Genomic DNA, 21,664 nt, shown 5'->3' with positions numbered 1-21,664 from the left:
GCATGCTCCGCGAACAGGAGGCGTGGCTCCTGTTCCAGGTGAACATCCCAGCGCCGCCGGACATGCGCGCCGGGCCGACGGGCTGGAGGCTCAGCAACGGGGGAGTGCCCATTTCCCCGTTGCCCGACGCCGTGGCCAAACCCTCCTACTTCGCCGACGAGGTCGAGGTCATGCGCGCCTTCCTCACCGACGCCCAGCTCTCCCTCCCCCAGTACGCCGCCGACAACCACGCGGCTTGGGCGGCGTACTTCGAGTGCCGTCAGCAGCAGCGGCTGGCATCCACCAACGGCGCGGCGGTGGTCAGCGGCCTGAAGAACAGCGAGGGGCACCACCTGTGATGGGGCGTCCCCGGCCGCACACTCGAGGGCGTGCTGACGCACCTCGAGGGCGGCAACAACCCGCCGTTGGCGTACCCCCCGGCGAGGGCGACCGCCCAGGCGCACCGCCGATGCGACGGGCCATGGGCGACAAGGGGGTTCGGCGCCTCCTCTTCTTCCTCCTCCTCGCGCTCTTCCTCGCACTCCTCCGGCACTCCGGCGCTGCTCGGCTTCAATGCCGAGCCTGCGGCAGAGACGCCGCTCGGCCGGCGCACTCGCAGCGCCGGCATCGTCATCAACGAGGGCGGCTGGCGCGCCTCCTCATCGGCTCCTCCTCCGCGCTTTGTCAAGGCAAAGACGGAGCCGGGGCTCGCGCCGGTGAAGGCGGAGCCGGGTCTCCCCGCCATGAAGACGGAGCACGGCGAGGTCGAGCTCGACGACGACGCGGCTCTTGAATGGGCACGCCGGGACTCCCTAAAGATGGCAAGGGAGCGCCAGTGCGCCTCCCTGCGGCGCTTCGCGGAGCGCCGCCGGGGCCGCGACGAAGGAGGAGTCGTCGTCATCGACGACAGCGACGACGACGATGCGTCGCCGCCGCCACCAGTCCGCCATGGCGACGCCGGGTCCAGCAGGGGCGCCCGCGTCAAGGAGGAGAAGGGCAACGATGACGACGGCGGTGACGATGGCGGCGACGACGGCGACTACTCGACGTTCAGCCAGTTTCTTTTTTAAATTAGTTTATATATTTCATATGTAATGAAAATCCATGAACTTTGTCGAAATATATGCCCTAGTTGGCCAAAATTTGTCGTGTTTAGCCGAACTTCGCCGAACTTTACCGAACTTTGCTATATACTTTTATTTTTTGAACGCGCCTGGGGCAGCCCTGGGGCCGACGGCTGGGGACCAACTCGTCCTTGGGCCGATTTTTTGTGCCGGCTATCCCCAGATGGCGATTTTAGACGCCCCCTACGGGTCAACGGCTGGAGATGCTCTAACCATCACTCTCACGCCTGGGGAAGCACGCACGCAGCTTCCCTCGAGCGCGCCGTGCCAAGTTGCCAACTCCACAACGCCATGCAAATATGCAATGCAAAGGGAGCTTCCTCCCTCCACGACTTGTTTACTCCATGATCGAGCTCGGGCCTCTCATATAAACCCCCCGCCCTCGAGTGGCGGAGCTAGCGTATAGCCGTTGGGTTCAGTTGAACCCAACGATCTTTTTGCTGCACGTACGTGTATATGGGTACGAGTTTGTTATGAACCCAATAGAAACTCACGCCTGAACCCATCGAACTTGGAACGCACCAGCCTGCTTTTCGGCCCCTTAAAAATTTATCAGATGAATGCCCAACCAAAAGCCCATAAATGGTTGTAAAAAAAAAACAAAAAAGCCCACAAATGGTTGTAAAAAACAAAACAAAAAAGCCCACAACTAAATGCGCTAATGTGTAGTACTCTGCAGGCCACAAAAGCGAGCCTCTCGTCTCCCCTGTCCCCTGTTTGCAGTCTGCACCCACATCACGAGATCTCTCCTGTGCCCCCTCGGAAAAAAACGAGATCTCTCCTGTGATGTTCGCTCATCATCCGGCCGCCAAAGGAAAGGTCGGCAGCGACAATTGCAGTATATATTTGAAGGTAATCAAATCACATCCACATCTCTTCCCTTGTGCATCTCCTATTTAGCCTAGTAGCCTAATTCAACGCCTTTGCCCTAGTTTTCTAATTGATTTTCCCCTAAACTTTGATCAATCTAGACTATGGCGACATTTCTCAAAGAGAATCCATCACCAGATGAAGCTGGAGCTGGGATGAAGCAATTTTAATCCAGACGATAAAGATGAAAGGCGGTGCCCGATCCACCCCGTTTCGTAGTTATGACTAGGTTTGAGTTTAAACTAGTCCCTACTCTTATGGGCGTATGCGGGACGCCGCCCTACATCCCTATAGACAAGGAAACTACTAGGTCGAATATGAGCCAAATATGGTACCCAATGAGCAATGTGTTACCTATACGGGCACCCACCTTACCTATGAACACCTCACATGTGGTCCCAAAAAAATCATTAGCCTTAAGCTAATCCTGTTTGTCTAACCTAATTTTTTTCCTTGGGGAGGAAAAACCTTGATGGGGATGGGAATTTTTTTTGTCCCCACAAGCCGGGATGTCCATGGAAAAGGGGTCACTAGGACACAGTTGTCGGCAAGCAATCCCATCTAGGTAATCGCATTGCTGTTATAAAACGAGTGAACCCAATGGCTAAATTTTCTAGCTCCGCCCCTGCCGCCCTCCCTCCGTCTTCACACACACCATCGTTCGTCCTCACCTCACCTTGTACACGCGCGCAGCATTGTCCATTCTAGCCGGCGCCAACTGTTTGTTCGACACCAGTGAACTCTCAAGTCTAGCGATGGCAGACGCGACCGCGCCGCGACCGTTCCTCCGCCGCGTGCTCTCGTTCCGGGAGCCGCTGCAGCTCCAGCTCATCCCCTACCTCGTCGGCTTCCTCGGCACCGTCGCGTCCGCCTTCTTCCACAGCTACGCCTCCTTCCTGCAGTCCTTCGCCAGGTCCATCGTCGTCCCGTCGCCGGCCGCTTACGCCAAGTGCGCGTACGCAACCTCGTCGGCGGCGCACGTCGCACCGTGCTGCGAGGACGTCCACGCTGAGGAGGAGGAGGAGGACGAGGAGCTGAGGAAGGAAGAGGTGGAGGCGATCATGGCCAGGATCGGGCTGGGAGTGACCGCCGCCGGGGACGGTCTGAGTGCCACGCTGGGCCACGCCGAGGTGTCACGGCTGTTCGACGCCGAGGAGCCGAGCTTCGCGGAGGTGCGGCGCGCGTTCGCCGTGTTCGACGGCGACGCGGACGGGTTCATCGGCGCGGCGGACCTGCAGGGCGCCCTGGCGAGGCTCGGGTTCCCGGAGGTCGACGCCGCCGCGTGCAGGGCCATGATCTCGTCGACCTGCGGGTCCAGGGACGGCAGGATGAACCTGTTCCAGTTCGTCCGGTTCCTCGAGGACGGCCTCTGCTGACGGATCGGCCGAGCCGAGGCAGCCTCTCTTTTCGTTCCGGTGCACGGTGCGCCGCTCAGCTGGCGCGCGGCAGAAGATGGGGGTTCTTGATTGTCCTGTTTTTCCTTCTGCCACGCGACGAGTTGGGGGTGGATGGATTGTGCAACAAATTAACGCACTAATTCTCGAGCTTATTAATGGAACCGAACTGATTTCGCCAATTGATCATAACTAAATCTTTGATTATACACATTGCTCCCAAAATCGACCGGTGGTTTGCTTCACTTTCACGTACCAATGATCTTGCCTTTTGGCGTAGTCATCGAATCTGTCTCTGCCAAATCGTGTCGATAAATCAAGCCTGACAGTTCAATCCTCAGACCTGAGAGCATATTATTTGGGTCCCTGTGCAACACGATACAAACAAAGAGGCCACCGACTCCCGGCGAATCTCTTCCTCGGAGCAGGCTGCTATTTCGTCCCGCCATCACAAGGAAGCTTCCTCGGAGCTGCTCGCGGTGTACGAACTAGGAAAATTTGGTGAGGTTGACACCTACAGAAGGGTCCGAGGCTGCGCAGCCACCCCCGTTAAGTGTGTGGAAGCACCCCGCAAAAAAAAAAAACAAGCCATTAGAAAGGGGTATTAAGCAACCGCAAAAAAATAGGGGTATTAAGAACATCCTCCCCAAAGAAAGATTGCACAACATTAAGGCGAGTGCCAAAAAATAGAAATGAAAAGGCTTACTCGGTTTATCGAGTCAAAACAGGACGAGAAGCTAAACAACGCCTAGCTAAACTAGGCCTAAAACATCACAATACATATAAATATCAAAAGCCAACACACCCATGTCACTCCCGACTAGGCACTCGAGCGACTTCGCCGCTACCAGGTGGCACACTAAAAAATAGTCGTATTATACCAAGCTAACACAAGCATGTTTGCGAACCTCGACGATACCGGAGAGGATTGATATGTCCGATAGAGTCAACTTAGGCTGCCCCAATCCTTCAAGGTTGGCAAATATAACTTGCTTGACGTTCCTTGCCTTCTTGCATGTGGAGGGTCCTCCTACCGCCCTCACAGAGATGTCATGCTAGCAGTCGCCGACAACCTCTGCGAGCCCCAGTCCCTCTAGCTGAATCCAACTCCATGACAATGTCCCCAAGAGCGAAATGATGCCGAGCAAAGTTAATAACATCGCCATCTTTCGATCTGGGAGACCGGATCTAGGGTTTCCCTAAAAATATGTTCGGAGGGGGAGGACTCCAACATTGACACCTCTAAAAAAGGAATGACACCCGTAGGCACCACCACTGACTTCGACTGCAGCCGGAGCGTCGGAGCTATGCTGGCGTCAGTGCATACAAGGCAGAAGAGAGGAGAGGAAGATGGCAGGTCGGACGATTTGGAGTGATTTGGGATGTGTCTGGCCTTTTCATATTTGCCCCCACATATGGACCGGGTTTGAAGGGTGTCGGACAGTCCGGGTGTTTGAGTTGAGTATGTGGGTCCGGTTAAGTGGCAATTTCGTGACTTGATAGTAATCGTACTGTCCGTCCGGATATGTACAGGAGATTTAAGGGGTCCAGCTTCTTAAACCGCCACATACATGCACCTCACAATGACTACCATCTTTTCTTGTGATATAATTGGGCCAGAAAGGCACAACGACTACGAGCAATGCTTTTGTTTTTCATCGTTTGCGTCCTTTGGCCGGCCCATTTGCCGGTTTCAGGTGGTTTTTCCTCTGTTTTTCTCCTTTCACTTTTTCCTACCCATGTTTAACTTTTTTATTTTTATCTTTGTTTATGTTTTATAATTTTTAATTTCCAAAATTTTCTATAGTACATGAACATATATCCACACGTGCATGAATATATTTTTTGAATATGTTTTTTTCCTTCTTAAAAGTACATGTACTTTTTTAAATAATGAAATTTATTTTTGTATACACACTATTATTTAAATATGTGATGAGTATTTTATTTCATATATAACAATATTCAATTGTATTTGTGTGAACATTTTTTTCATCTTCATAAGCAAATAAAAAAAATTGAGGACGTAAACCGGGCCATCTTAGGAAACTAAATTTTCAGGTTGCACAGGCACATTTTAGGCAGGGGTTCACAATATTTCAATCCAACATATGCATGGATTGGAGTTCCTATGAAAGCCGATGGATCCAAAATCGACATCCTTAAGTGCATGTATAAAGATGCTGCTAACTCCCCTATGCTGGCTGAGGTGAAAGCGCTCCACCTTGTTGCAGAAACTGCTCAAGAATTATGGATTCAAGAAGTCACGTTTCTTACAGACAATCAAACCCTTGCAAAGGCTGCTGATTCAAAAGATCTTGGATTGGTCCAATCTAGTGGGAGATCAGATCAAAAGTTAATATCTAGTCGATTTATCACATCCCAAGGGATCTAAATAGCACGAAGGAATCCAACAGCTAATTCTAAATGACCCTGCCATCGCCAGTTCACTGTTTTAAAACCTCTAAACAAATTAAATCAATCAGGCCTATTAGCTCGGCTGGTTAGAGCGTCTTGCTAATAACGCGAAGGTCGCAGGTTCGAGACCTGCATGGGCCAACGTATTTTTATTTTTTTATTTTCTTAATATTATTGTTTATAACAGTTTTCCATAATTTTTTAGCCCTTTCAGCCTCTTCATATTTCTAAGAGCAGGCCGAGTCCAATATCGAAGTTCGAGACCTGCATGTGCCAACATATTTTGAATTTTTTTTTTATTTTCTTAATATTATTGTTTATAACAGTTTTCCATAATTTTTTAGCCCTTTCAGCCTCTTCATATTTCTAAGAGCAGGCCGAGTCCAATATCGAAGTTCGAGACCTGCATGTGCCAACATATTTTGAAATTTTTATTATTTTCTTAATATTATTGTTTGTAACAGTTTTCCATAATTTTTTAGCAGTTTCCCTTTCAGCCTCTTCATATTTCTAAGAGCCGGCCGAGTCCAATATCAAAATTCAGTGTTCTCACGCACAAGGAGAGCTCGGAGGGCCAGCCCATTTAGCACAAGGTGAGCTAATGCACTGTAGCGAACTATATATTTTTCCTTTGCTCCCCTAAAAAATCTTTGCGAAAAAAGCTATATATTTTCCTGATTCTAAAAAAACTATATATTATACTTTTTGTCCTCACTAGCAAAAATGCCCGTGCGTTGCAGCGGGAGCAAAAAAATATCAGTCGTTTTCCTTTTTTAGGTTTGAGAAAAAAGGTAGGAAAACCAAAACAGGAGGTGCAGTTCGAGCCCAATATCAAAGTTCAGTGTTCTCGTGCACAAGGAGAGCTCGGAGGGCCGGCCCATTTAGCACAAGGTGAGCCAATGCACTGCAGTGAACTATATTTTTTTTCTTTGCTCCCCTAATAATCTTTGCTAAAAAAGCTATATATTTTCCTGATTCTAAAAAATTATATATTTCCCTTTTTGTTCTCAACTAGCGAAAATGCCTTTGCGTTGCAACGGGAGCAAAAAAATATGAACCATTTTCCTTTTTTGGTTTGAGCAAAAAAGTAGGAAAACCAAAACGGGAGGTGCAGTTTAGCTAGAAAAAAAAACGGTGAGGATATGGAGGTCATGAGTTGGAGTGGAGATGGATGGATGAGGCGACATATATATATCTGCCTTTAATAGTATGAATATTATGGCTACATGGATCAACTTTCTTATTGCCTGAGAGATTAGATAAGGGAAGATGGTAGACCAATGCTTATAGATTCGGAGATCGACTTCTAACGCTTTGTCTGAGTCAATCCTATGACCACTTTCGCCCGAAACATGAATTCTAGTCTATCTAAGTCAGAGAAGGTGCTAACCACTGTCTTTGTTGTTCGTTACTACTCCCTCCGTTCCATAATATAAGAACATTTTTAAGACTAGTGTAATGCAAAAAAGTTCTTATATTGTGGGACAGAGGGAGTAGTCCGTAGTACTTGGATCCCAACAAATTATTGTTGTATGTACGCAATTGGGTCGGGCTACACAACTGGGTCGGGCTAGTCATAAAGCTCCATGTTTTATTGCAAGATCTCCATGAAAGAATGATTGTTGTGTGGACTGAGCGGGTGTAGTCCGTGATATTGAAGAGTGAAGTCATGGAGAACATGCGCCTATGGTTAGTCAAGGAGATCGTGAGTGAGCATGAAGAACCCAATAGTAAACATCACCTTCGGCCACGAACGCTGAGAAGCGAATGTTGGTGTACACAATACAAAAAGAGTTGAAAACAAATCTTGAACTTGTAGACACAAGCGAAATCGAACCCTGAACACCTAATCCCCCAAATTAGCAAACCGAACTCTATTATCTCGGTCTATTTTGAACCTTAAGAGTGTTTAGCTGGTATTCACTAATGTGGCAAGTCAAACCCTAAGATCATTGATTGAGTCGTGCATTCCTCCATTTGTTCTGATTACTCCTTGTTTCAGGCTTCCCCTTTTTTTCTTTCATTTTCACTTCCTTTTATTTATTCACCGTTTCCTTCCTTTTTTATGTTTTCTTTGTTATATCCTTTTATTTTTGTCTCGGTTTTATCTGGTTTTCTTGTTTTCTTTTGTTTCCTTCTCCTTTTCTTGTGTTTTTTTATGTTTTCTTTCTTAGTTTTTCTTTTGTTTCTGCTTCAATTTTCTTTGAGTTTTTTCAACACAAGTCCACATTTTTCGTATACATCAAGTACATTTTTAAAAACATGTTCAACAATTTCGCGGTTAACGTTTTTTTACAAATATATGTTTGATGCCAATTTTCCCTTTTCATACACATCATACATTCTTTATATACAGCAGGAATATTTTTTATACACATAATTAACATTTTTCAAATACATGATTAACATTTTTATATATGTTTTTATATCTACTTTTTTACATACACCTTATACATTTTTGTATACATCAGGAGCATTGTCTAATATTATTAGAATACATGATGAACATTTTTTCATATTTATGTTTTAATGTCTATTTTTTCCATACATGTAGTACATTTTTCATATACATTATAACCATTTTTACGCATGTTTGACATTTTTAAATATATTATTAGCATTTTTCATTTTATGTTTTGATGTCTACCTTTTTAAAACACATTGTACATTTACACACACCTTGTCAATTTTTGTATACATGAGAAACATTATACTCCCTCCGTCTAAAAATACTTGTCATCAAAATGGATGAAAGGGGATGTATCTAGATGTATTTTAATTCTAGATGCATCTTTTTTTAATCTATTTTGATGACAAGTATTTTTGGATGGAGGGAGTATATATATATTTAAAAAATATAAATGCATGATTACCATTTTTTCATATTTTTTAAATATATATGTATATTATATACTTTGTACGTTTTTTTGTATATAGTAGAAACATTTTTTTGTACATGTCTACCATTTTTCAAAATTTCATGTCAAATGTATATATATTTATAAAGGACATGGGGCATGATGGTAATTACTACTAGGTGATAGGATGTATTTTCCTTATTTACAAATATAAATATATATTTATATTCCAAATATACACAAAATAAGGATGGACGGGGTGGATCGCTATGGCCAGGCCAACTTCTACGCACGAGCCGCGCCCAACCGACCATCCTAGGGCTTGCCGAACTGAACAATCCTGGGTTCGACTTGCCATGTCGACAATCCTTATTTGGGAAAATACCTTAACCGTAAAAATTATTAAATGTGTATTAGAAAATGAATATGAAATTTGTTAAACGTAAAAAGTCTATCTTTTCACGCGTAATCTCAGTCTAAAGTTTTCACAGTTTCTTGTGCCTTCCGCCGGTGACACCACCGGTTTACCTCGTCTTCTGTGATTTTAGGACCATGGAGGCATGGTGGATCCCGGTCCTTGCCGATGGGAGAACTCCGTTTTTCATGCTTTTTTTTTTGGTTTTGTTAAGAGTTTGTGTCCTGCTCAGAGAGACGAGACGACAACGACTCTCTGAAGATGAAATAAAATTCTCCCCATCTAGTCCCCGTCCCGGTGGTGTTTCTAGCATAGTCGAAGGGAGTGTGAAGATTTGTCTCCGATGGATCTTGCGGGATTTCGGTCGGCATTTGTCTTCAGTGGGTCCACGTGGATCTTGTCTTCATTCGTCTATGTGTGTGTGTCTGTAGGCTGAATCCTTTTGATCAACGCTTTTCTTCATCGACGGCGATTGCTGTTCTGGTGTGCTGCTCCTATAAGTCCTTAGCACCATGACTTTCCGGATGTCTATAACAATTCGGCTTCAATGAGAGAGGGACGAAGACGGTGACGCGTTTTTGGCTCGCTCCAGTGCTTGTAGTCGTTGTTAGATGGTCTACGGATTTTTCTAGTGTTCTTTGTACTACGTTGACAGTTAATGAATAAATCAGTAGTTTTCTAAAAGAGAAAAACAAGAAAAAACTGGGTCGAGGCCTGAGGTCCGGGGGCCCTGGGCGGTCGCCGTTCCACTGGGTCGAACCGGAGCTGTATGCTTTCCGTTTATACGAATCTAAAAGCAGCGACCTCATCCCTCCACCCTCGCCGTAACAGCACAGACAAGCCCTAGGGTTTTAGCACTGCTCGAGCGCGCGGCCGGCGACGCAGACACACTTTCCGGCCATGTCGGCGGCGGCGGCAGCTGCGGACACGTACTCCCCGGCCGCGGAGGCTGGGAGCAAGCGCCGGGAGAGGAGGGAGGAGCTGCGGCGCCACCTCGCCGAGGACGCCGATTGGCCCCGCGCCGACGGCCGCTCCTTGCACGACTGCCGCCCCGCATGTAACTACCCCACTCCTGCATCTCTCTATGTCATTCCTTGCGTGCGCACCTCCGTATAATGCTCTGCTTCGTGCTCAACAATCTCCGTTGAGCGCCTGTCCCTTTGCTTGGACAGCACCTGTGGTGTTCGACGTTATGCATGAGCAGTGAGCGCATGTCTGATGCAACGCTGATATCCAGTTCTTTTGGGTTCTGCGGTCTTTTAGGATTTGTACTGTGGAATGCCTGTGTGACCACGTCGTTTTGTTGTGTGTCCTGTGTCATGTATGCTGCCGTATCTCTTGACAGACATGTTGCTTGGCATGGCTTGCGGCCTGGCGTTCCTTGTGCACTCCTGGGCTAGTGATTTATTCAGGCTAAACCTGTCATGGCTTGTCGCCTGGCGTTCCTTGTGCACTCCTGGACAGATGCTTTGTTAATTTGAATTGGATCCATGACTATGGGCCACTTGCACTTTCAGTTGACTAGATGATGGAACTCCTGGATTTCATGCTTTCGTGGTGCTTCTCCAGTACTCAGCCAAAGGGTTATATGTTATGTTCAACGGTGTTCCTTCGGAGAATCTGTACTCTGCTATCTGTTTCTGCAGATGATGCTATAATGCTATTGCTCTTGGGGAATACTGAAGGTGTAAGACAGTTTGCCCTAGATGATGATTTTCTACAGCATTCTAGATGTGTCCTGCTGGCTTTTCTAGCCTTCACTCGCCTTACACTGATGTTGTGCTTTTCTGCTTTGAACGAAAAACATGCATGGATTCAACTTGCAAAGTGTTGAACACGACGGATTTATGCTTAGCCTTGTGCCAGTTTTCTCAATGCTTGATTTTAGTTATAAAATGTTCAAAACATGGTGATTTGTAGATATATGCTAAACCAGTTTGCTTGTAGTAAAACACCGTACAATTTTCAGGGCTGAATACAATTTTGCGTGTGTGTATTATTATGATATATAACATGCTTGCACACATTTCTTTGATATATTATCTGAAAGTTTGCTTCACAACCTCTCCCTCTCTCTTCTCGTAACCTTGACCAGAAAATATTGCTTATTGTTCTATAAACTTTGTCGAAACTGCGTTTGTATCTTCAATTCTAAGTCGTTTTTGATTTAATTGTATGTTGCAGTTATGCAAACAGGGTCAACTACTGCTGCATCAGGGTCTGCTTATGCAGAATTTGGGAAGACAAAGGTCATTGTGTCAGTGTAAGTTTAACATCATTTTTCTTTTCTCATTGTATGTATGTTGTATGGTTTTGATTGCAAGTGTGAAATAAATGTCTTATATTTTATTCTAGAAAAAATATATCTTCCGTTACTTCAGTTTTCTATTTCAACATAAATTTAGAGGTATGCCAAATTCATCCTTGGAGGTTATTCCAGATTGACAATTTAAGTAGTTATCTGAGTGTTGATGGAATAAAATATCACCAAGTTAAGGTCAACTGATATATATTTACAAGCTCTTTGTTTGGACTCAAAAATGCTTATACTTTGCTAAGCAACGGAGAACATTGCATGTTCATCTTGAATCCATTTATTTCCTATCATTCTGAGTGTGCAAAGACATGCAAGTATTTTATAATCTTGTGCTCTCATCAGTTATCACTTCAGAGTTTTGACTACATGGCTAAATCTTTCTCAATAGGCAAAATCTCAAATTCACAAAGATATCTTGAACTTTGAAGTCCTTTAGCTTCAACATGTGCTTCCTAGCTTTGTAGTCAATTCGATGTATTGGATTGTGCAGTCTTGTTGGATTTATCTTATTGATTGATTGGTCAGCATGGTTTTAAATAGCATGCTGTAGCACGCTATAGTGTTTAGAAGAGGTCCTGTGCTAAGGGGCACTGGTCTAAACACATGAACACACACTTTAATAGCGTGCTATAGCATTGTTATAGCATGCTATAGCGTTTAGAAGAGGTCCACCGCTAAGAGGCATATCCTGCTATTTAAAACTATGTTGGTCAGTCATGCTTATTTATTTATCATCTTTGCAGGTTTGGCCCAAGGGAGAGCAAGAAAGCAATGCTGTACAGTGACACTGGTAGGCTCAATTGCAGTGTGAGCTATACAACATTTGCCACTGGTATACGTGGACAGGTATGCTGTTTAATTAGCTCTCATCGATTCTATTTGGAGAATATTCTTAGTCAATCACATATATTTGAAAGTAAAGATTGATAGCATGCATCTTCATTTCAGGGGCTGGAAAACAAGGAGTACTCTGGAATGCTTCACAAAGCCCTGGAAGGCGCAGTAATGCTACATACTTTTCCGAAGACAACTGTTGATGTTTTTGCGTTGGTTCTTGAGTCTGGTGGCAGTATGATACTATTCATGGCTTTGCTTTTGGTTTTCAGTATATTACACTAGTTGCATATTGCATCTTTCTACTTGGAAATGCTCCTAAATTAATTTTCCAGTGCTTATTCAGAAATTGTATTCATATTCTTACTCATCTTAGCGTCACTGACGCAGTATGTTCTTGGTCTTGTAATATAAGTTAAAGCTGAGTTATATTACTCACAAGTTCATAGTATGAACGTGCTGTTTTCTCGTAGTCATTACTAATTTGAGGAAAAGTGAACATATTTAGGTAGGTAAGTAATGAGTTATTACTTTTGAGTCTGCATTTCATCACATTTGTTGATACATTTTGTATCTCTAATTCTCTATCCATATATTATTTGACAGAAGCCTTTATCCCCCACCATTTCTTTCCGCGGTACCATACTTTCTGATAAAAAGAAGAAACTACTGTCATCCTTACCACTCTCTTTTATTTCAGGCGATCTTCCCATTATAATATCTTGCGCTAGTCTTGCACTGGCAGATGCTGGGATTATGATGTATGACCTTGTTACATCAGTATCCGTGGTATGCCCTCACACTCTCTCTGCTTTATGACACATGTACTTCTGCCGAGAGATATTTAAACTGGAAGCTGATCAGTTTCAACTTCGATCTGCCAGTCCTGTTTAGGGAAGAACGTTCTCATCGATCCAACCTCAGACGAGGAGGCATGGCAAGACGGAGGCCTTATGGTATCTTACATGCCGGCCCGCAAGGAGATTACACAACTTACGCTGACTGGGGAGTGGACTGACGGCAAAATCACCAATGTGTGTTATCTATCTACTGCATTATCTGAGATACACAATTTCTTGATGCTTCGATTAGAATTGCTTGACTCTCATATATAGAAATGCCAAAGCAACAACAATCATACTAACTTCTTTGTCTTTGATCATCAACAGGCAGTAGAGCTCTGTATGGATGCTTGCAGTAAGCTCTGCGAGATATTGCGGGAGCGCTTGAAAGACCCTGCGAGCTTGGCGAGCGAATGACATTTGAGCAGACACATGTTTTCAGAACCACAACAGATATCCTTAGCTGTAGAAATACTGTAGGCAAGGGAGGCCAGGCCTGATGTTTGGAGGAGCACATTTTACATGGCCGTGGTGATTGTTTCTTTTGGCAAAAGAGCAAATTGTTGTTAAGGCAAGAGAAAACGCTTCCTAGGTTTACATGCCATGTGTTGTAGAGTACTATGAATTCGGAACCTGAGACTTTTCGGAACTTTGTATTATTCCATGGATTGTTTATGATGTCAAAGCTATTGCCCTATATTTTGGGCTGGGAGCCTGGGATGCTATAAATTTTTGGGCTGGGAGCCTGGGATGCTGTAAAATTTTGAGCTGGGAGCCTGGGATGTATCTCGTTGCTGTTCGGCTGGTACGAGCAGCTTGTATTTACCACTTCACCTTCCAGTTGCAGTTTCAGCAAGAGTTCCTCTAAAAGAAACATTTTTTTTTGTGTGAATTCTAAAGGAAAAGAAACATTTTCAACAAGAATGTTGGTGCTAAATGATGCTTGCTGGTGAATTATCATGAAGCCGCAAAATAGAAGATCTTGATGAGAGTGCATTATCCCATCCAATTCCAAAATATTAATACAGCCAGGTTCCAGCTAAACATTTTGGCTGGCCTCTCACACTGCCAGTGGGTCACAGCCCCTCTTATCCCAACCCCAGAGAAATATCTCCCCAGAGAAATATCCAGCCGTTGGTGTGGCTCATCGGCTGGCCGTCCATCCATCGTCCCCGTACACTATAAAACCCCCTCCACAGTTCACTCCCACACTCACCCCTTTCCCTTCGCCTCCAAACCCCAGCGGCAGAACCTTATCCCCTGCGAGTCTTATCCCCCTCTGCAATGGCGGCCACCCTCTTCTCCACCGCGCTCTCGCACCACTTCATCCCGCTCCCCTCCGCCGCCAGGCCCGCCGCCGCCTCGGCCTCCTTCGCCTGCGGCCCGCTGCGCGCCGTGTCGGCGCTGCTGGCGCCGCGGAGGCGGCTCCTGCTGCCCGTGGCCGTGGCCGTGTCGTCCGAGTTCGGGACGGAGGACGCCGAGGAGGAGCAGAGCGAGGGCGAGGGCGGCGGCGACTCCGAGGCCGAGTACTCCGAGGACCTCAAGGTCTTCGTCGGCAACCTCCCCTTCACCGTGGACAGCGCGCAGCTCGCCGGGCTCTTCGAGCAGGCCGGCTCCGTCGAGATGGTCGAGGTATAAATTCACACTCTCTGCTCTTGTTGACTAACAGTTAGATTGGCGCGAATTATAACGGGCTAAATTGAAATTCCGCTGGGCATTGCATGGTTAGGATAGAGACTTCGGAGTCGGGACGTTTTGTTTCAGTGTGGTGTCAGGTTGTCCAAGGGATGTTGAATTGTTGGTGTGTAGATTGTGTCCTTCAGGATAGGATAAGGTACTGTAAATTTTTCTCGGCATGAAGTAAGTTGGAGTTGGTTCAGTACTTCAGAGGCCTCGTAAATCACTACAACAAGTGAATGCTCAATTGTACCAGAGCTGCGCATGGACGTGGAGTTGTTATACTGGTATAGGTTATTTTTCTTCTGGATAAGATAAGATGTTGTAAAATAGTCTCAGCTTGAACTAAGTTGGAATTGGTTCAGTAAATCACTACAGCAAATGAATGCTCCATTGCAGCAGAGCTGCGCATGGTCGTGGAGTTGTTATACTAGTATATGTTGTTTTTCTTCAGGATAAGATAAGATGTTCTAAAATGGTCTTGGCTTGAACTAAGCTTGAATTGCTTCAGTAAATTACTTCTGCAAATCAATGCTCAATTGTAGCAGAGCTGCACCCTAAGCCTTGGATAGTTCATTTTTTCAGAATGATATATTATCTCATTTCTTGCAGGTTGTATACGATAGAATGACCGGACGGAGCCGTGGATTTGGATTCGTCACAATGGGTTCAGCTGAGGAAGTTGCTGCCGCCGTTGAGCAATTCAATGGCTATGTAAGCAGACTTCATCTGTTTTAAACCACCTTATCTTGGTACATTACATGGATTTAAATGACTATGTGTGTATACATTGTTGGGTGTTTGTTTTTCATGTAGTGTTATGTAGCAATGATGCTCAGATATGTTCAGCTTACTGATACAAACATGAAATCTGATTTCCAGCATAATTAAGCATTGTAGTGCGAACTTTGCTGATTGTTTGGGACTATTTGTTTTTCTGTATATGTAGTGCAGTTGTTGGAGTATTAGACTGTTGACTAATTGATTTTTATCTCTCAAATTAGACGTTCCAAGGAAGACCTCTCAGGGTTAACTCCGGACCACCACCACCCAGAGATGAATTCGCACCCAGAACACCGAGGACCATGGGCGGCGGTGGCGGCGGCGGCAGCTTTGATTCAGCTAACAAGCTCTACGTCGGAAACCTATCCTGGGGTGTTGACAACTCAACGCTCGAGAACCTGTTCAGCGAACAAGGAAAGGTGCTTGATGCTAAGGTCATCTATGACCGCGACAGTGGCAGGTCGAGGGGTTTCGGTTTCGTCACCTATGGCTCTGCCGACGAGGTCAACAATGCGATCTCAAACCTCGACGGCGTGGTAAGTTCTTGTATATTACTGTGTTCATAGTGTCAAGTTTGAATAATTTGATGTGAATTGTACAGTTCCTTCACAATGTTTTCTGAATAGCTATGCTAATTGAGCGCATGGTTTTGTTCTGTAGGACCTTGACGGCAGGCAGATCCGGGTTACCGTCGCAGAGTCGAAGCCGAGGGAGCAAAGGCGGTTTTAAGAGATCCTGACGCTGGTTAGAGATTAATCATGTGTTCCGTAAGTGTTAGTTTGTAGTTTCTACTACTATTTTCTCGCGGTTGATGAGAGAGACTGGGAAGTGAATTTGTATACCGGAAGATTTTTGTCAGCCGTGCAACTCGTTGCGCCTCTTGATAGAAAAAGTAGAAATTTTGTCAAAGTCATTCTTATATGCTTAGCAGCAGAGATGATGTACGATACCATTAAAAACCCATCTGAATGTTTGTTGATGCTGTGTATGGCTCTCTCTACCCCCCTCGATATAATGCCCACTGTTTCTCTGAATGTCTTTTTCTAGATGAAGTTCCTATTTTTTTGCAAAGAAAGACTCGTAAATCCACTGAATTGCTGTGCTTTTTTTAATAAACGTAATAATAAATCCACTAAATTGTCATCGATCCCCTTCGTCCCGTGCGCACTGCGGTCAGCTTTGGTGACACGGTCGAGTCGGATCGATGGTCTAACCCTCTTCCTACTCCGATCATCAACGCTTCTTCCCCACGTCAATTCGAACCGGAAGCCAGTTCAGCCGGGTGTCGGATCACGAGCCTATATATGGCGTGTACGTACGTGACATTGGGTGCAATTAGCAAGCGGCGCCATGGGAATCCAGGCTCTGCTAGTCTAGGGCATAGAGGTAGTGAGGTACATCGACGTAACCACTCTCCATCGATCGTGTAGTAAACTCGACCATGGCTCAGGTCGACGGCGGCAACGGCGGCCACGCCATCGACATGGACGTCGGCGGAGGCGCCAAGCACACGGGGCCTCTCGCCGGCCATCAGCTCGCCTCTCCAAGCAATCCAAGCCACGTCATCGACATCGACGTCGGCGGAGCCAAGCACGTCGGCGACCAGCTCGCGTCTCCGGCCTATCCCTGCCACGTCGACGCGGCGCCCGCCGAGCCATCAGAGTGCGGGGTGTGCATGGAGCCGCTCGAGTGGGTGGCGATCGGGCCGTGCGGCCACCGCGAGGTCTGCTCGGACTGCGCGGTCCGCATGCGCGCCGGCTCCAAGTCCCAGCACGCCAGCCGCCGGTGCTGCATCTGCAGGGAGCCCTGCCCCACCGTGCTCGTCACCAGGTCCGGCGCCGGCGGGCCGCGGGCGTGCCCCAGGCTGCCGCCACTGGGCGCGTTCCAGGGACCGGTGGGCGGCTACTGGTACCACAGCGGCTCGGCGGCGTACTTCGACGACGAGCGGCAGTACGAGGCGGCTAGGAAGGCGTACCCGAAGGCGGAGGATGGCGTGCGCGACGAGGGCGACGGCTTCGAGCCGGCGTGCCCGTGGCTCTGCTCGCCGCTGGCGACCGGCCTGTTTTACGTGGCTCTCTTTTTGTGGGTTGGCTTTATGGTCGGCGTCAACGCGGGCGTCATACCCTACTGGGGCGCTCATTGACAAGCGTCTGGCTTTAAATTGCTGGACTGAGATTATGTGAAGTCTGAATTCTGATCGATTGTGTTTGTCATGGATGTTGTATTTCGATTTTTTTAGGGGTATTTGACTCAGTTAGAGCTATAGTTTAGCATCCAAGGGGGAAGTTTTGTCAAAATCAACATGAAAAATTGCTCAAATATCTGTAAGCGACGCTTACTTGGTTCGTGTTATAAATGCTCTTAGAAAAAGCGGCCAACTTTTATGCAATATTCTTTGATATTTGTAAGTTGTCTGGTTTTGTTGTATATAAGTTGCATCCTTTGACATGTACTAGGAAAATTGCCCGTGCGTAGCAACGAGGTTATACTATTAGAACATAACCGCTATGAAAACTAGCTATGAAAACTAACGAGGAAGAAAACATGAAAGGACTATGTATGTTTTTAGCTCCTCACCGTGTCGCTGTTGACACCCTTCCCACTCTGCATCGTGTACATCGACATGACATGAGATGCACAATTGCTTAAGATCCTGGCCACCATGGAGCCGGAGTGCGCGGGCAGGGGCACCGACGCGCACGTCGACGCGGTGAGGATCCTGGCCACCATGGCGCCGGAGATGGTGCCCTACCTGACCCGGGACGACACGGAGAAGCATGGACGGGTCAAGATGGCCGTGGAGGCCATGGCTGCCGTCTTGTATGCGGGCGGAGTCAGCGAAGATGCCAAGAAACTGATCTGGTGAGGATCCTCAAGGAGGCCGCATCACCGGCAGCCATCCTGTGCATGGCCGCGGCTGTGCAGGTACGCGCGTGGCCCGCCCGAACGTCGATGGTCCGAGCCGACGCAGTGCCCGCGCTCGCGCTCGCCGTGGCAGCCGCGCCCACAGCCGCGGCGGAGTCCGCGCTGATGTTGTAGTAGAGGCGGCCCACTGCAGTCGCGCCGGCGGCCGTGATGGGCAAATGGGGCGCGAGGCCGTGGTGGCGTTGCTGTGGCTGTCCTGCTGCGCGGGAGGCGGGGAGCGGAAGATGAGGGAGGCGCTGGCAGCCGCGCCGGAAGCGGTGGGGAAGCTGCTGGTGGTGATGCAAGGGGACTGCTCGCCGGCGACGTCGAAGATGGCCGGCGAGCGCGAGCCCCGCCCCGGCCATGCACTATCCGCTCCGCGCCGGGCACGAGCCCCTCCGCGGCCATGCGTGCTCCACTCCGGCTGTGTGTGTGGTAGGTGGCGGATGGAAAAGAAGAGGAGAGAAGAGAAAGAAAAAAGAGAAAGGAGAGGAGAGAAGAGAGAGAGGGAAGAAAGAGGGGCTGGCAAGTGGGCCTGTGCATGCAAAAAAGACATGCCGGCGTCCCCAGCTGCCCCCCAGGGGTCTGGGATTGGGGTGGGTGTGCCGGCGCTAACTTTCGTCAAATCCGGCGAAAAACAGCTTTCTGGGGGCCCGAGTGGGGCATTTTTTTGCCCGCCAGCGTCTAAAAAGTGGCCTGGGAGGGCGTCTTGGGGGGCCGGCTGGAGATGCCCTTATGTATGTTTTTAGCTCCTCACCGTGTCGCTGTTGACACTCTTCCCACTCTGCAACGTGTACATCGACATGACATGAGATGCACAATTGCTTAAGATCCTGCCATGGATCCACCTCAGCCCCGTTGTGAATCCCGGTCGTGTACTGTCACCATGGTGGCCGCACAAGACGGGGGTCATGACCAGTACCTTCGTCATCTTTTTCCCTGCATTCTTGGCGACCTTAGAGCGGGTGAGTATAATGTTCCTGAGCTGACGAGATAATAAATCCTGTCCACTCTTGATGTTTGAACCGAAGATTTGGAAGTCCATATATCGACAGATCCTCTTCTTGTATCTTTGTCTCTTTCACAGTAGATGGAAATAAACGGACATAACATGTTTAAATTAGAGATACATGTGCTATTATGTTCATCTCTAAAATAGATTAACTTAACAGATAATTTGACCCACTTAAAAGTTCTCTGTCAGAGCATATAAAATCACCATGTGTAGTTTACCTAATCTGACCATACTAATTAAGTGTAAGTGTAACTCATGCAAACAAAAAGGAAATTCACTATTCCCACAAAGATCTAACTTTGTTGATCCTCACGTAACAAATAGTGGGCAACTTCAGTAAAAAAATCCGAATAAAAGTAGACTGTAATTTAAACTGCCCACTGAAGCAATCGTGATACAAGACTGATTGAATACCAGATTTCAATCTTGTGTTGCAACATCTTACACTCACCTGCTCATCGTTTGCTAAACTTGGTTTTGCTCTCTCGCACACAGATGGGCCGGGCTGGAGTTTTCCGTTCCTTTCATTTTTGAACGGGGCTTTCAGCTCCTTCATGCAACCCTCAAAAGGACATGGCGCATATTTATTTTCACCATCCCTGCTACTACCAACAACCATCAGAATAACCCATAATCCTTTTATCTCTCAGTTTTGTTTTCTTTATAATGGAGCTCCCTTCTTCTCACAGATCCATCATTCCTTGCCTACCGAGCTCCCTTTGTCCTTAGTTCCTCACCCATCAGAGTCCCCCCATACAGCGCCAAGCAGGCCTGGGTGCGCCATGGAGGAGATTGGCCTAGAGGATTAGGACGTATGTGCGTCCCCTTCCAGCCGACGGCCAAGTAAGCACCGGTCGCACTGCGGGTGCCGTGGAAGAGCTCAGCCGGGAGGACCAGGACGTCCTTGCCGGTCCCCTTCCAACCAGCGCCAAGCATGCCCGCGTCTCAGCCGGGGTGCCGTGGTCTCTGAAGCCATCAATGCTGCGGCGTTGTACGAGTGAAAGGCAGGCACGAGCGACAATGGAGCCGAGAGCGGCAGTGTGGAGCGTGGGGATGGAAGGCGGTGGTGCGGCTCCAGCCGTTGGAGGACAGATGCGGGATTGCGGATGGCATCGCTGCTCCGGCCGTAGGAGGCGGCGGCGGCGGAGAGAACAGAGATCCAAATCTTGCGTACAACTGCGTATACGTATCTACTTGGTGTAGCCCTCACTACGAAGATCTTGCAAGGTCAGAACGGCAAGATTCTAGTAAGGTTGGAAGAACAGCGACACATCAATGTTGAGCACTGCCGCAACGACGAGATTGAAGCAGCGTTAAGCACAGGAAGCAAACGAGCAGGGGTTTGATTTATACATGCCCCCGTCGGCCTATGAAACGGGAAAAGGAGCCCCTGCCGGTCATCCCATGGGCGTGTGCTCAAATCGGAATAGGAGTTTGTGTCGGGGTCGACGGGAGAGGAGATCGAGTCGGCCCCGGTGGGGCACCGTGCTCGTGGAGAAGATCGCACGGGGAGACAAAATTTTCTTTATAGATTTTTTTAAAGGAGAGATAGATTTTTTTTTTTGAGAAAGTTAAAGGAGAGATAGATGTGAGCGAGAGGATGAGCGGATATCATTTTAAGGCCCACCAGTCTTGGTCCATGGACTGATATGAGAATGAGACGATCTGGGCCTACAAAATAAAAAATAGCCACGCTAGCAAAACGGGTATGACGTGTGTGTGTGTGAATCGGACGAGAAGCTTGCGATGCGTACGTGTGAGAGACGTACGTAAATTTTTATCACGGACCGAACCATGAAACCAAACCAAAAACGAACCATGAAACGGACGGACGAACAATGCTATTAGTACCACCTCGTTTATATTACGATTTTGTCTATACAAATCGTAAAAGCGTATTATGACATGAGAAGAAAGCGTATTGGGACGATGAACCCGACAAAGTCAATCCGTGCTTTATTATTATTAGGGAGAGATTTAGTCACTTTACATCATGTCATGGAAGTGAAACCACATTTTTTCCCCAGAGAATCATGAAACTACAAATGGGCATATGCGATTTATCTAGAGATTATTTGTTATATGTGCCTAAAAACCATCTAACTTTCAACACTTTCATCCATCCACTATGATGGGCTTCTTTCTTCATGAGCTTTCTCCTTTGACCTCTTATTTTCATCTTCTCTCTTATTTGACTTGACACTTGGAATTTTATTGACTTAACTTACCATGTA

The 21,664-nt window shown here is 47.2% G+C and overlaps 3 protein-coding genes, 1 non-coding gene and 1 pseudogene across 4 annotated transcripts; all 5 read left to right on the top strand.

Annotated features, from left to right (window-relative positions):
- Positions 1-2,622: 2,622 nt before the first annotated feature.
- LOC119359122 (probable calcium-binding protein CML46) lies at positions 2,623-3,549 on the top strand. Its single transcript, XM_037625446.1, has one exon. It carries the CDS (start codon positions 2,729-2,731, stop codon positions 3,347-3,349), a length of 621 nt encoding a protein of 206 aa, XP_037481343.1. The 5' UTR covers positions 2,623-2,728; the 3' UTR covers positions 3,350-3,549.
- Positions 3,550-5,852: 2,303 nt separating this feature from the next.
- On the top strand, positions 5,853-5,926 carry TRNAI-AAU. Its single transcript has one exon. It is a non-coding gene; the product is annotated as a tRNA-Ile (tRNA).
- A 3,932-nt stretch (positions 5,927-9,858) lies between these two features.
- Positions 9,859-13,748, top strand: LOC119353697 (exosome complex component RRP41-like). Its single transcript, XM_037620349.1, has 7 exons — positions 9,859-10,115; positions 11,243-11,321; positions 12,119-12,221; positions 12,324-12,444; positions 12,910-12,998; positions 13,094-13,243; positions 13,379-13,748. The coding sequence occupies exons 1-7, from the start codon at positions 9,959-9,961 to the stop codon at positions 13,466-13,468; spliced, it is 789 nt and encodes a 262-aa protein (XP_037476246.1). The 5' UTR covers positions 9,859-9,958; the 3' UTR covers positions 13,469-13,748.
- Positions 13,749-14,252: 504 nt separating this feature from the next.
- Positions 14,253-16,511, top strand: LOC119353696 (29 kDa ribonucleoprotein A, chloroplastic-like). Its single transcript, XM_037620348.1, has 4 exons — positions 14,253-14,683; positions 15,341-15,442; positions 15,733-16,047; positions 16,172-16,511. Exons 1-4 carry the CDS (start codon positions 14,336-14,338, stop codon positions 16,238-16,240), a joined length of 834 nt encoding a protein of 277 aa, XP_037476245.1. The 5' UTR covers positions 14,253-14,335; the 3' UTR covers positions 16,241-16,511.
- Positions 16,512-18,173: 1,662 nt separating this feature from the next.
- LOC119357718 lies at positions 18,174-20,776 on the top strand (annotated as a pseudogene).
- The last annotated feature ends 888 nt before the right edge of the window (positions 20,777-21,664 follow it).

This window comes from Triticum dicoccoides, chromosome 2A (assembly GCF_002162155.2).
Source record: "Triticum dicoccoides isolate Atlit2015 ecotype Zavitan chromosome 2A, WEW_v2.0, whole genome shotgun sequence".
Classification (NCBI taxonomy): Eukaryota; Viridiplantae; Streptophyta; class Magnoliopsida; order Poales; family Poaceae; genus Triticum; species Triticum dicoccoides.
Note: the sequence above shows the minus strand (reverse complement) of the source record. Positions and strands in the feature narration are given on the sequence as shown.

Coding starts and splice junctions, on each gene's coding strand:
- LOC119353697 (XM_037620349.1), top strand. CDS start 9,959: ATGTCGGCGGCGGCGGCAGCTGCGGACACGTACTCCCCGGCCGCGGAG. Junction 11,322..12,118: donor ACAAAGGTCATTGTGTCAGT/GTAAGTTTAACA, acceptor TCATCTTTGCAG/GTTTGGCCCAAGGGAGAGCA. Junction 12,999..13,093: donor TTGTTACATCAGTATCCGTG/GTATGCCCTCAC, acceptor TCGATCTGCCAG/TCCTGTTTAGGGAAGAACGT.
- LOC119353696 (XM_037620348.1), top strand. CDS start 14,336: ATGGCGGCCACCCTCTTCTCCACCGCGCTCTCGCACCACTTCATCCCG. Junction 14,684..15,340: donor GCTCCGTCGAGATGGTCGAG/GTATAAATTCAC, acceptor CATTTCTTGCAG/GTTGTATACGATAGAATGAC. Junction 15,443..15,732: donor TTGAGCAATTCAATGGCTAT/GTAAGCAGACTT, acceptor CTCTCAAATTAG/ACGTTCCAAGGAAGACCTCT.
- LOC119359122 (XM_037625446.1), top strand. CDS start 2,729: ATGGCAGACGCGACCGCGCCGCGACCGTTCCTCCGCCGCGTGCTCTCG.